At 37.8% G+C, this 15,625-nt stretch overlaps 1 protein-coding gene across 2 annotated transcripts in view; it reads right to left on the minus strand.

Moving 5' to 3' along the window:
- The window catches only part of LOC150087024 (metaxin-1-like), a 132,348-nt gene that overhangs the window by 82,641 nt on the left and 34,082 nt on the right, over positions 1-15,625 (minus strand). For both annotated transcript variants that reach the window (XM_090371753.1, XM_090371752.1), the window contains exon 4: positions 3,855-3,947. In XM_090371753.1, the coding sequence (XP_090227879.1) occupies positions 3,855-3,947 (93 nt within the window). The remainder of the gene's footprint in view (positions 1-3,854; positions 3,948-15,625) is intronic.

Genomic DNA, 15,625 nt, shown 5'->3' on the forward strand with positions numbered 1-15,625 from the left:
ATATTTCTGGCATAATTTCATATGCTTGATATAAAATTTCTTTTACTTCACCCATATCAAATTTTGCATTTAAATTTTTAAGAGTATTCTCAACAAGACCCTCAAAGTGTTTATTCACTTCCACTGATTCTCCTTGAACAGGCTCAATGGCATAAGATGTATTAATCTGGACTTCCTGCATTGCTTGAAACATTTTATTTACTCTCCACATGGAGATCTCATAAGAAATAATTGAGATAGCCTTCCTTTTAGAGTTGAACTTTTCCTCAAATCTGAAGAAGGAATTCTTGTTCCAAAATCAAATGAGTGTTAAAATCAAATAAATTGTTGACTACATGAATTAAAAATGGCAATTCAATACTATAATTATGAATCCCTAAATTCAAACAGTCCAGTTTGGGGTAGTATAAAATAATTTTGAGTCAAGGCCTTTTTGAGATATAAATTATTTGTAAGTATTCATCAATAATAAATATTATTGATGAATACCATTACTGAAGACATCAAATTCTGGAGAAGTATAGACAACCAAAACTTTCTGTTCCACTAATGGAAGGTCAGAAAATTCTCCTAAACTTTGATTTGAAATAGATTGAGTAACACTATTTACTATAGATGCCTTAAGTGTCTAAATCCACAACTTCATCATAAAGTTAAAGCTAATTTTTCATCATCAAGGTAAAGCTAATTTTTTTTGGGTAGGTAGGTTATTTTATGAGTTTATGATTTTTATTTGGCACAAGGTGACGAGATCACCTTGGCACAAGGTGATCTTCATCTATCATTTTGAGATTTGTTAAATCTGGAACTTCTAAAAAAAAAGGCCTGATTTGCCATACACAAAGCAAGCCAAAGTCTAATCTTTTTTTTGGAGAATTTGCCTTAGGCTGAAAACATATACACCTATGAGCCAAAACATTATGACCACCTACCTAATATGATGTTGGTCCTCCACGTGCAGCCAAAACAGCTCGTACCCAGCCAAGTATGGACGCTACAAGATTTCTAAATGTGTCTTGTGGTATCTGGTGCTAACACGTAACCAGCAGATTCTTTAACTCCTGTAAGGTCCGTGGTTGAGATGCCACAGATCAGAGTTGCTGTTCAAACACAAACCACGGATGCTCGATGAAATTGATGTCTGGGCAATACCTGGAAGTCTTCCTCATGTTCGTGAACCAGTCTTGAACAATCCAGGTGGTGTGGCATGGCGCATTATCCTGCTGAAAGACGACACCGCCAGAGGGGAAGAACGTTGCCATGAAAGGGTGCACCTGGTCAGCAATGATGTTTAGGCAGGTGGTAGACTTCAGAGTGCCTGGCACATGGATGACTTGACCCAGAGTATCCCGGCAGAACATAGCCCAAAACATGACACCGCCACCACCTGCTTGTTTTCGTCCCATGGTGCAACAGGAAACGTAATTCATCGGACCAGACGACCTTCTTCCAATCACTCAAGGTCCAGTTTCGATGTTCGCATGCCCATCGTAGGTGCTGTCGCCGGTGAACTGTGGTTAGCATGGGCACTAGGAGTGGTCTGCGGCAACGCAGCCCCAAGCAGGGTTCAATGTACTATGTGTTGTGACACATTACTCCAGTCACCAGCATTCCAATTACCAGTGAATTGCACCACAGGTGCCTTTCTGTTGCCATGTACCATCTGAGAGAGCCTTCGCTCACCTCAAGCATCGATGAGCCGTGGTTGTCCAACACCTCACCAGCAGTTCGTGAGTTTTTCCTCCTCGGACTACTTTCAGTAGGTACTAACCACAGCTGACCATGAGCACCCCACAAGCCGTGCCGTTTTGGATATGCTCTGACCCAGTCATCTGGCCATTACAATTTGGTCTTTGTCAAACTCGCTTAAGTCTGCTGCCTTTCCCATCTGATGAACAAGAGTAACACTGATTAACGGAGCTCGGTATCAGGTGTTTTTTTATACCATGTCCTGACAGTTCACCTGCAGTTGCTTCGATTTTCATAACAACTCACTGGTCAATGTTTTGGCTCATCGGTGTATATACATTCAATGCCAACATGCTTGGTGGGTGCACAAGCTAGTTTTTAGCTTTGAGCTGGTCAGCCCAACTTTTCAATGTCACTGTGGTATTTCTGTGCTGATACTAACTGCCAGTGTACATATCTTATAAGTGTCCAAAATTTCCACAACTATGAGGCTCTCTACAGACAGTCTACTAATAATCTAATGATGGATGTTCCTGTGGCCTCTTAGATCTGTACAGCGATGTTTCCCACAAACAATATGCACGAGGTACAAACTATTCTCTTTATGGTTTGTCAAACATGTTCTGTGAGTTTATAAAGCCAAACACACCACTTTGTTTTTCCTGTTAAGGTGGCATCTGTTTTAGATGTCAACAGCTTCTGTAAATAGGTGACTCATCGGCCGGTGCAATACCACCACTTTGCTTATTGGAGGCTTGAAGTGGTGAAACCCATGTTTATTCTCTAGAGCAAAGTTTCCGGCATATTCCCCCCCCCCCCATACTTCTCTTTCAGCCCATGCAGGGTACCAAGTACTATAGGTTTTGATACCTTTCGTGTTCGGGGTTTCCATAAAAAAAAAAAAAAAAATCAACATATGATCTTATTTGAATAAGATCTACCACAATAGATTTTGGGAGGGGGGACCCAGACAAGTCATATTTGCACACACACACACACACACACACACACACACACACACACACACACACACACACACACACACACACACACACACACACAAGGTTACAGAGGTGGAAATAATATCATCATCAGTGTTCCCCCAGGACCTATCAAATGGGCGCACCGCCTGGTGAATTTAACTAACTGCCTGCGCGCACGTGCACACACACACAAAGGTTACAGAGGCAGAAATAACATCATCATCATCAGTGTTCTCCCCCGGACCTATCAAATGGGTGCACTGCCTGGTGAATTTAACTGACTGCCTGGCTAAAATTTGAGCGATTCTCGTGGTACCATATGGCAGTTGGGTCCAAACTTTTTTGGTTGTGCGCCCCTATTTTATTTAAAGGACTAGTGCGCACCCCAGAATAAAAAATTAAATATATAAGTTTAATATTTTTTTATTTATAAATCATTTACATGGAAGTCATTATATCTAAAATCACATATAATGTTAAAATATCACAAATAAAAAAATACAAAACGAAATTAAATCGAAGTTCAAGTACAAAATGCATGTACTTGAACGTGCATGATCGATGGCATGATCAAATAAAGCCAAATAGATCAAACAAAGCCACATATTGAAGTGCTAAAAAAAAAATTTATTTATAATTTTTGTTTTCAATTACGTTTCGGAAAACTAAAGTTTTCATAATTAATAAATATTGACTTCTGCACCCCACTTTGCAGACCACTGCCATATGGTATTGCTAACTGATTTCAATCAATATTAATTCGAACATACTATGCGATCAAGATCAATGCGACAGGAGCATATAATGTTAAATTAGGCAATTAATTTTTGTTCTGAATCGCTTAAGTCACATTTATAAATAACAGAAAATTTTATAATAATTCGAAGTATTACACTTCCCCACCCAGCTGGCAAAATTTTCTGGGGAGAACATTGATCATAATATAAAAGTCTGCATTCTGATATGTGATCATACTGGCTTCTAAATGTACTTTTACAGAAGAAACAGACCAACAAGATTTATATTGGTATATCTGGGCCAATATGTACGCATAAGACACTGGCACAGCATACAATATTTGTGGGACAGTTTCTAAATATTTCAGCCATACAGTGCATAAGTTATTTCAATAAAACTTACACCTATCCTCAAAGTAAATAAGTAAAGTAAATGAATACTTACCAAAGCTGGATACAACTTTTGTTTGAGTAGTGATTTGTAGGCCATAATATCTGAACATAACACTGGTGTTAAATCGGAATCAGCACTGTAATTCTACAATTCAAGGATTTAAAATTATGCATATTATGTACATCTAAACTAATTCACATGCAAATAAAGAAATATATATTTTCTTCCCAAATTTTGCTGCTAAAAATGATAACACTGATAACATTAATTTAACATGCATTTAATAATGTAACACAGAACAGAGCACTTTTTGAGAGCTGTTAAGTGGACTGCTTTATTACTTAAAAATTAATGGCTTTTGTTATTTTTCTCAATAAAATTAATAGTGCAGCTATTATTTGTGTTTATTTCATAAGGTAGGTGACACTGTTTATTATTTGGCCTTCGAAATTTCTTAAAAAATGAAAATTGAAGTGGGAAAGAATTCTGCACCATTTTTTGGTGTATCAGCGTAATAATATAAATGTTATTTAGCAAAATTCCATAAGATGACCATACAGTGGAACCTCTATATTCGTCACATTTTTTCGGCAAAAAAATGCTCCGATATTTGTCCAAATATTCAATATTTATCACGAAAAGTCACCACCACGTGGTCATCCTAGCCCTGCGCGATAGCCCACGCAGCCAGTCCCACGCGATAGCCCAGCAGTCTGCCTTGTGCGATCGTTCAGTGTGCATCACCTGTTATTTTCTCTTTGAATTTTTTTTTTTAATTTTTCAATTTTTTGCAGTTATCTTTGTAAAAAGAAGTGACCATGGCCCCAAAAAAGTGTAGTGAAGAAAACCAACCAAAAAGGAAAGCTGTGAGAACCACAATTGAGTTGAAAAAAAGAAATCATTGCTAAGTTTGAAAATGGAACACGTGTTTCCAACTTAGCGTTAGAATTTAATATGTCGAGAACTACGGTAAGCAGCATAATTAAAAATAAAGAAGCAATTAAAGTGGCTGATGTGGCAAAAGGTGTAAAAATACTTGCTGCTAAATGATCACAGACGTATGAAGACATGGAAAATCTTTTATTAGTACTGATTACTGAAAAGCAAATGGCTGGTGATAATATTTCAGAATCAATCATCGGCAACCAGTGGTGATTTCATGGCAAGTAGGGGCTGGTTCGAAAAATTTAAAAGGCAAACAGACATTCATAATGTAATTAGGCATGGAGAGACTTCAAAGATCGAATGCAGAAGATGCTAAAAAGTTTGTTGAAGATTTCAAAAACTATGTAGACACTGAGGGATTTATCCCTCAAGTTTCGGGCCAAAAGAAGAAAAAGCAATGAAAGACATTAACACTCTTGCTGCATGGTAACACTAGTGGGGACTGCAAAATTAAACTATTGCTCGTTTATCATTCAGAAAATCCGAGAGTTTTTAAGAAGAACAATATCATAAAAAGTAAACTAAATGTGATATGGAGGGCTAACAGTAAGGCTTGTGTTACAAGACAGTTTTTCCTGGAGTGGATTCACAAAGTGTTTGCCCCAAGTGTGAAAGCTTATCTAGAAAGTTATAATTTACATGTAAAGGCCCTCTTGGTTTTGGATAATGCTCTTGCTCATCCCCTTGGCTTGGAAGATGATTTGGCAGGGGAATACAGCTTTATTTGCATTAAATATCTACCACCAAACAACTCCTCTAATCCACCCCATGGAGGTCATTGCCTGTTTTAAAAAACTTTATACAACAGCCCTGTTTCAAAGGTGTTTTGAAGTGACGTCGGAGACAGAACTTACATTGAGAGAATTTTGGAAAAATCACTTCAATATCCTCCAATGTTTGAGGATAATTAATAAGACATGGAGGGAAGTGTCTTCCAGAACAATGAACTCGGCCTGGAGGAAATTGTAGCCAGAGTTTGTGTCAGAAAGAGACTTAGGTTTTGAGTCAGAGCCTGTTGTTCATGAAATTGTCTCTGGGCAGGTCCATGGGATTGGAGGTTGACAGTGAGGACATAGAGGAATTGGTGGAGGACCATAGAAGGGAGCTCACCACAGAAGAACTGTTGGACCTTCATAAAGAAAAGGAAGCTGAAGCAGTGGAGGAAATTTCATCAGAGGAGGAAGGGTCAAGTAAAGGCAGCATCCCAAATGCTGACATTAAGGAAATGCTGTCCAATTGGGCCAAAACAGAGTATGGTCGAGAAGTGGCACCCGAACATTGCCTTAGTTCAGGTTCATTGAATGAATATAAATTCATTCAATGACAATGTGATTGGCTACTTTCGGAAAATTTTAAAAAACAGACAACGTTGGACAAGTTCTTTGCTAAATCAAGTGCTAGTGAATCGTTGGGAAAGGGACAAAAAAAGACATGGATCACCAGAATTGGAGTTACAGTACCTGATGTTTTAATGGAAGGCAACTCCCCTTCTAAACAATACATAATATCTTTCCTCCTCTTCAGCTTCTGTCATCATCGCTCCTCAGTAAGGCACACCTCTGTAGCCAGGTGGGCAGGAGCAGCAGTGCGTAGCACATGCTTCTTGATTAGACCGGGGTTCAAGCCCATGACCACCAAATACGGAGGATGTGGAAAGGTCAGGGAATGACCACTGCATATCCCCAGAGCAATATGGCCTTACTTGCTAATGCTACTAAAAACCAAATAACAAATAACAACAGCTCCTCAGTAAAGGTAAAGTTATGGTTAAATTTTTATTTATTTATGTATCAGATTCGGGGTTGGGAATGGATTATTCCAATTTTAGTTAATTCCTATGGAAAAAATTGATTCTATATTCATCCGATTCAGTATTCGTCCGTCCCTCAGAAACAGATTAATGACGAATATAGAGGTTCCACTGTAATTAATATCAGAAGCATTTTATTAACTAGTTTATAAACTATAAATTTATAACAATGCACACAATTTTATAACATAATTTAAAATAGAGTAGTACATAATGCTGTATAATATTGTAGTGTTATTATACTTTTATCTCTTAGTTTCATGTGGCATTTTTAAATTAAATTTAGGCTAAAATTGTTCCTCAGACTAGAGCAGATGGTAAAAGGCGTAAAGTAGTGTAGGAATGCTTTGCCTGGGAGAAACTGCCAACAGCAATTCTTTCATGAATCAGGACTTTATAATGTGCGCTACTTGTTGCCTGTGTGCAAGTCTGCCTGTAGTATAACATGATACAACCAAAGAAGATGCCTTGGTGTGTATTCATTACACAGAGTGGAAAGAGATTAAGTGCAATTCAGTATTCTGATTTGGAAAATATGAAAGTTTGAAGAGCAGGGTTGATGCCCTCAAAGGTAATAAAACAAGGGCTCCATCCACCACTCAGCTTCAAGCTAGAGCCAACGCATGATCATAAGATGGCACAATATCCTCAATGGCAGAAAACACTGGTCCCAGATTGAACTGTCAGCAACTCTATCATCAATGAAACAGAAACTATACTGTGAAAATGATGGGCGATATAGAAACAGGATCTGTCAGGGATAAAAGTTAACAATGTTATAGAGCAGCTGTTTTTAGAGAACACAAAAGGTGATGTTGTTCTGCATGTAGGTACTAATGATATCAAGAAAAGGCCATCCAAGGATTTAACAGATACAGTACAATGCTGAGAAAAAACTGGAAAGTTAGGATTAAATTTGAAAGTGTCAGCAATTCTGATATACATGTTGTAGGAGGGAGTACTAAATGATGACAGCCTAGCCAATGAATTTGGCCCAGGAGAGCATGAGCAAGGCTTATGGGTTAGAATTTTTTTCACAGCATAGTCTGTGCTTGTTAATAAGAGTGTTTTTACAGGAATGGGATACACTTGAATAGAAGGGGTTCAAGATCATTTGCTAATGCCATATGGCATTGTTGGATGGGTCAGAAAACTGGTAGCTCAGGAAAGATAGTGCCTCATAGGTTAACAGCAGCCACAAGCAGAAGTGAAAATGATACGTGCGCTGCCTCTATTCAAACATACAGCAGCCCAGAAGGAAGGTGTCGGGATTATGAAGCCTGCCATGTTATGATTACTAAGAGAAGGAACAGAGTAGATATGCCAAGAGCATAGTAGAGAAATTGGATGAATTTCTGGTTGTCATCAAATGCAGATATTGAAAGGGTATTGGAAACATGGTGTTGCTCAGACCTACAGGATGCATAAATTCAACATAATAAGTACGTGTACCAAAAGGGGTTATGTTCCTGGTTAAGAGACATATAGAATCTAAGTCAGTACACCCCCATTTGTGGGTGGCCAGTGTGATATTGCATCAGACTCATGTCACATAAGCACTGGGAAAACAAAAATGAGAGTACGAATGTTATAGGCTAAATGAATGTAATGACCATACAGCAGAGTGGGTGAGCAAATCAGAATGTCATATAATGGGATGGGGAGGAGATTTTAAGTTTCCAGATATTGACTATAACGTGTAGTTTGGTTACTCACACAGTAAAAGAATTTTCTAGATTGGACAACTGTTTTTTACAACAGCATATTAGAGAAGCAACAAAGTAAAGCAATACTCTTGATTTAATTATCACCAGTGACTTGTCACACATTAAGAATCTGTAGATAAAGGAACCACTAAATGGCGATTATACAGGGTGTCTCAAAAATACACAGCATAACTTCAGGAATGAGTTGCTCATATATAGACAATAAAAATATTTTATATCAACATAGTTCGGGAAATGCTTGGTTCCCGAGTTATTAACCAGAATGTCTTATCTCCCACAGGCGATTTCCTTCATCACAAGGTACTGACAGAATCTGGTGGTTTTCTATTCCGACCATGTACTCAAATCAGGAGCAAGCAGATATGCACTTTATGTATAGTTTGGTGGATGGCAATGCTCTGGAGGCTTGTCATTTGTACCACGAAAGGTTCCCAGAACAAAGATCCAGCCAGGAAAACGTTTGAAGGTATCCATCGCCGCCTTTGTAGTAGTAGTAGTGGCATTTGATGCAAGAAAGCAAGTGTATGAGCTTATGCACCATCAGCCAAAAAAAAAAAAAAAATCATCACACCATTCCCTCCAAATGACTGTCCAATTCCTCCTTAAATTTATTCAACCTATCAACTTCCACAATGACAGATAGAAGTTTGTTTCAGCTGTTAACCACCCGCTGGCTAAAGGCAAATTTCTGCACATCTATTCTACATCTGTCCTTTCTTAATTCGAATTTATGCCCCCTTAGGTTCATAATCTGAAGTGGAAGGATCCCATCAGAATTCAGCGTGCTCAACCCATTCAAGGCCTTATACACCTCAATCAGATCACCGCACAGGTGCCTAGTCTCCAGCCACTGCAATTTGTAGAACTTAAGCCTCTCTTGGTAAGAGGATCCCTTCATTCCCCTCACCAATCTTGTTGCCCTTCTCTGTACACGCTCAAGCAAATCTACATCCTTCCTAAAATGAGGCCTCCAGACCTGTACGCAGTACTCAAGGTATGGCCTGACCATTGCCTTATACAGAGGGATAATCACCTCCTTCTCCCTGCTAGAAAAATTCCTATATATCATTGACAAAAAACCCCATGACCTGCCCAGGCAGCCTGCCTGCATTGCTCAGAAAACTTCATATCTGACTGCACAATTATTCCCAGGTCTTTTTCATTTTCTACCACCTTAAGTGTACCACCACAGAATTAGTACGTTTCTCTGGGGTTACTTCTACCCATATGCAGTACTTTGCATTTGTCAAGGTTAAACTTCAGTTGCCACTTCTTAGCCCTGCCCAAATTATCTAGATCCTGTTGCAGTAGCACACTGCCATTACTGTCATTAACAACCCTGCCAACCTTTGCATCATCTGCAAACTTCAACACTAATCCCAATATACCTTCATCAATATCATTGATAAATATACAAAACAACAGTGGACCCAACACTGAACCCTGTGGGACTCCACTAATAATATTAGTCCAAGAAGAGCAGCACCCATTGATTACCACCCCCTGTCTTCTCCCACTTAACCGTCCTTTTATCCATTGTAGCAACTTATCCTTAATACCATTCTGCTCCAATTTGTACAATAGTCTTCCATGTGCAACAATGTCAAAAGCTTTCCTGAAATCCAAATATATGATATCAAAATTATTTTTTGCATCCAGTTCTTTGTAACCACATCATAATATCCTATCAAATTTGTAAGACAAGACTTTCCCTTAACAAACCCATGCTGTGTCTGAATTATTGCTGCAGTCTTGTCTAGATGATCCTGCAATGCATCTTTAACCAGTGACTCCATTATTTTACCTGGAACAGAAGTTAAACTAACTGGTCTGTAATTACTCGTGTCACCCTTCGATCCACCTTTGTGAATTGGGGATACATTTGCATATCTCCAGTCTGTGGGAACCTCCCCTGAGTCCAAGGATGCTCTCATAATTATGGCTAATGGTTTGCTTAGTTGCTTTGCTGCCTCCTTTAATATAACTGGATAGATCCCATCCACCCCAGGTGCTTTTCTTATGTTTAACTTCAACAATTTCTCCTCCACTTTTCTCTCGGTTATTACAAAATCATTAAGTATCTTGCTACAATTTGATAACCTTCTGCCATTTTCAAACCTTAATAATTCCTCATGTGTGAATGTAGATGCAAAATACTCATTCAGTTTGTTTGCTATCTGAGCAGGATCATCAACAGTCGAACCATCGATGTCAAGTGGACCAATCAGATTCATCCCCTTCCTTTTAGAGGTTATATAAGTAAAGAAATCCTTGCTGTTTTTCTTAGCATCTTTTGCCAAGGATTTCTCGTAATCTGCCTTCGCCTGCCTAACCTCCTTTGTGACCTGATTACATTGTGAACATGGGACCTTTACACCTCGTGCTGCCAACAGAGGATGACCAAGATCTACGACTCCTGAAGTAGAGGGGCCGACCAACTGCCTGGCCTCCACGCTCACTAATTTAAACCCACTAGATTTCTTCTTGTGGGGCCATTTAAAGTCATTGGTGTATTCGACTCTGGTAGCTGATGTGGAAATTCTCCGCAATCGAATTGTGGTAGGTTGTACGAAACATGCCAGGAATTTGGCATCGTCTTCGCGAGTCCATGAGACGTCGATGTGAGGCCTGTATTCAGGCAGAAGGCGGACATTTTGAACAATTACTATAAGGTGATGTGAGCAGTTAAGTGTCATAGAGAGACCTTCAAAACTCGGAAACCAAACATTTCCAGAACTATGTTGATATAAAATATTTTTATTGTCTACATATGAGGAACTCATTCCTGAAGTTATGCCGTGTATTTTTGAGACACCCTGTATATTGAGGTGGGATTTTAAGGATATAACTACTGTCAAGGTTAAAAGAAAAGGATTTTCCTTTCGTAAAGGTGACTACAATGGTCTTGGACAATTTAATAACTCAAATTAACTGTGAGATACTGTTCAGAGTTCAGACCTAAATGGATGTCTGATGAAATTGGTAACAGAGAAATAAAATGAAGGGGATAATTTCTTTGCTTATGTTAACACTAAAAGGAAAGGGATGAACCACACTGCCTCACTATATATAAATATCATAAAGAATGATGATTCTGCTCAGATTGCCGACAGACTGAATAAATATCTTACATCTACATTCAAGCATGAAAGAGTTTTTAGGGATGGGAACATCAGAAATAAACAAAGATATAATGGGGAACCAAATAATTTTGTAATAAGAAGAAAGTGGAAGAGAAATTGTTGAAGCTAAAAGTAAATCAGGCTCCTGAGGTGATGGAATCTATTATATATTGATAGAAGCAGAAAAAGAATTAATCAAACCATTATCTATAATTATGAGTGCAGTCCTTGGACCTGGAGGAGCACCTACACATTGGAAATGAACAAATGTCTCTCCTATTCACAAAGGAGATCAATGAGAAATGTAATTACAGACCTGTAAGCTTAACTTGGGTTCTGTTCCAAGAAAAATAATGGAATCAATGGTTACTAACAAGTGCAGATATATACGTATGTATAAATTAAAAATATTATTAAGAAGGGTAAAAATAAAGCAATAAAGAAACAGAGAGATATGTATATACACTAAGACCCAATATAACGTGGGTGATGAAGTCCAAAATTTTGGATGGTGTTATAAGTGAATCGGTGTTTTGTAGAATTTATGTAAAGGTAAGGTAAACAGCAGCCATCATCAATCCACTGCAGGATGGAAGCTACTGTTATTTGTTTTTTTTTTTAGGAGCATTAGCAACTAAGGCCATATTGCTCCGCAGGATGGAAGCCTCCTCAACAATTCATGATGAGAGAAAAGGACCATAATCTGTCATGCTGGTCCAGGGCGGATTAGCAGATTGACCGTATTTAGCAGTCAGGGACTTGAACCCCAGTCTACTCAAAGAGTGTGTGCTACTGCACTCCCACTCCTGACCACTCGACTACGAATTTATGTATTCGAACATAAACTTATCAATGTTTGACTGTTAGAAATGAACAACCTAAAGGATATAACTACAAATACTGATTGTTACATGTGAATGAGCAAAAATAGATAAAAAAAGATGTATTTGTAGAAGAATAAGAGAAATTTACCTCAATATGATACGTAGAACACAGAAGTGTTCTACATATTATATTGAGGTAAATTTCTCTTATTCTTCTACAAATATTGAAATCAACGTAGAATGTATTGAGCATCATAGCTCTGGTTTATACTATCAAAAAGAGATGTAGTAATCAGACACATTTTTTTGGGTGCTAAAAATAAAGGTTTCACTGAAATATCATGATTTTATTGCAAGAACAAAAATTCACGCACAACCAAACCCAAATGTAAAATTCAAAAATACCTGCACTCTATCATTATCAAGTACAAAAAAAAAAAAAAAAAACCATCAATAAGCACCCAAAGATTAAGATCATGGAAATAACTGTCTGATATGAGTACGTGATGGAGTCTACATAGTACCTGATTACATTTGGTTTTTTTAATAAATGGATCTAGAATTAACTGCTTTGTTGTGACCCATTTCTTCTTTTTTGCAATTTCAATAGTTGATTTCAAATTAACGATATGAATTCTATCCACATTCTCTGATTCTAGCAACTGAAGTGCAGTTTCCACGGCTGCTAAAGTCTCTGTTACTTTAGAGGTTGGAGGAAGTGGTGAGTCACCCTCCTCTTCATCATCACTGCTGTCAAAAGGTGAGGCTCCAGTTTAGGACTGGAGACTTAGAGCATTTGTTGTAATTGTCTGGTCACTTAGGATTTCATAAATACGACAATCATCGTCAGTATGGATCCATTCATAAATGTCATGAATGCCAAATTGTGTAACCAGTTCCTGATAAACTGCATTTGCCTTGTCAATGTCTGCTTTAGTAAACGCCCTCAAACTCTTCCTCCAAGTCAGACTCCCTCATCTTTTTCTTGTTCCTCTGAGTCAGGTGCAATTGCAAATGCTTCAAGCACACCTTGCTCCCAAGATTTCTCAATTGTAGATGGTGATATGATTCCCCATGCCTTCTTTGCCAAGTCCAAAACCAGTGTGAACTTCTTCAGGCATTCTGTTATGGATACTTTGTCATCAATTATTCGTTTGATTAAATTTTTCCTAGAGTGCATCTTGACGGTTGATATAATGCCTTGATCCAAAGGTTGGATATTTGAGGTCATATTCTTTGGCAAATAGCTCACCTTTATTTTTTAGGTTTTCTGTAGGGCAAGACAGTTGTCCAGTGGCAAAAATGCTTTAGGTTCTGTATTCTTCATTCTTAAATAAGCACGCACAGATGGTGCAAAAAATTTATGAAACCATTTCTCGAAAATCTCTGCTATCACCCAGGCATTCTTACTGTGGCGATACAAAAACACTAACACCTGCATGTTTTTGTGGTAGAAACACCTTGGCACCCTTGATTTTGCTACACACAGTGGTTTGACTTTTGTGTGCCAGTTTTATTGACAGAAAACAGCAATGTCACCCTGTTCTTCATCACTTTAAAGCCCTGTGCTTTTATTCATCGGATTTACAAGCTAGTGTCGGTTAAGGTAAAGAAAGCCAACACGAGAACGACGAGAAACGTTGGATAACTTATGTGGAAAATTAGTTTCCCGACACCGGGCTCTAGTGCTGCTCGCTCAAGTAAACAGACGGTAGGTGTTATCGGTCTGGTGGCGAAATCGAGAAGGATATATTGATTGACAGGTAGGTGCGACAGATGACAAGCTACTGTGTAGTCATTGGTTGGCATTATAATGTGTATTTATGAGTAAAGAATGGTGCATAATAGTTTTGTGTTGAACGGTAAACAGGTAATAGTAGAGATGAATCTTTTAAAGATGGAAGAAATTTGTAAGGAAAATAAAATGTTGGTTGATTTTTTGATGAAAACTACATTAACAAAAGTTTCGTTCTGTTCATTTTTATGTTCTTCATTATGTTTTTTTCTCATTATTAAAAGTGGATTTTTGGAGTTCATGAGTGTTTTTACTATACAGTTGATTTAGGTTTGGTTACAAAAAAAGGAAAAGGTTTCTTTATTTTTTGTTATTTCGTAACCTGACCTTAAATGGTAGGTTAGGAAATAATAGAAACGGTTTCCTTATATTTAGTGACCTAACCTTAAATGTTAGGTTAGGAAATAATATTAGAAAAGAAAGATTATATATATAGTGAATAGCTGTTGAGGTGTTGATTGACGTTATGATACGTGTGTATTTGCACGAGTGTCTTTAAAAATAAAAGTACAGTAATAAAAAAATAATATTTTGTTAATAAACAATTTATGCACTAGTCCACATGGTTCTAAAGAAAAAAGGTTAGGTTAAGTTAGGTTACGGTTATCGAGAGGGGTTCATTTCGAGAGGGGTTCAAGCTCCATGAGATTCAAGTGGAGGTAACCTGACATTTTTCACTATTAGGGCATATTATTATTTTATTATTATTATTAGCCCTATAGTGCAAGGAAGCCTGAGGCTTATGCTGCACCAGCCAAAATAAAAAATTTCCAAGTAACCCTGAGAGAGAGAGAGAGAGAGAGAGAGAGAGAGAGAGAGAGAGAGAGAGAGAGAGAGAGAGAGAGAGAGAGAGAGAGAGAGAGAGGAATCACCAAGAAAGAGAAGAATGATGATATCCAGCTCAGGACCCCTGGGTGTGCTAAGCCCATACTCACCAGATGTAAGCCCCTGGGGTTATATTATTGAACAAGAAAATAAAAATAGTCATAAAAAAATGTATTTTTTTATGAAAGTATTTATAAATATCACTGATTCTAAAGAAAAAAGGTTAGGTTACCCCCTCCACTTCAGGAGGGGTTCAAGCTCCCACAGGATTCAAGTGAAGGTAACCTGACCTTTTTTCACCATTATGGAAAGCATTCATTAGGGAAAGTTACCATTGGTGCTTCTGAGTGCTACTAAAATGATACTAACCCAATGTTATCGTGTGTTGTGTTCGCGCACCAATCAGCACAAATCACAACTCAATCAAATTTGACACACATGAAAAAGAGGGGCAGGGCTGTAGTGGAAGGTATATGCTGTATACCCTCTGGATTTTTTTAGGTGAATAGCATATACCTTATGGATTTATATATATATACTTATACATATATTTTAATAACGTTTAAAATAGTTGGAAACTGAATCTGTCGTGATAAAAATAAAATAAAAAGGTACAGCAAACATCAGAGGCAGCAAAAAGCATATTCCTCTAAATGATGCTTGAAATATAACCATACAAATAATTTAGAATGAGAGTTAAAAATAAAGTAATGCCAGCAGTATGGCAAGACAAGAGCGAAAATAGTCGAAATTAAACTTAAGAATCCAACCCAA

Source organism: Mastigoproctus giganteus, chromosome 4 (genome assembly GCF_048544385.1).
Source record: "Mastigoproctus giganteus isolate SK-2022 chromosome 4, ASM4854438v1, whole genome shotgun sequence".
Taxonomy (NCBI): domain Eukaryota; kingdom Metazoa; phylum Arthropoda; class Arachnida; order Uropygi; family Thelyphonidae; genus Mastigoproctus; species Mastigoproctus giganteus.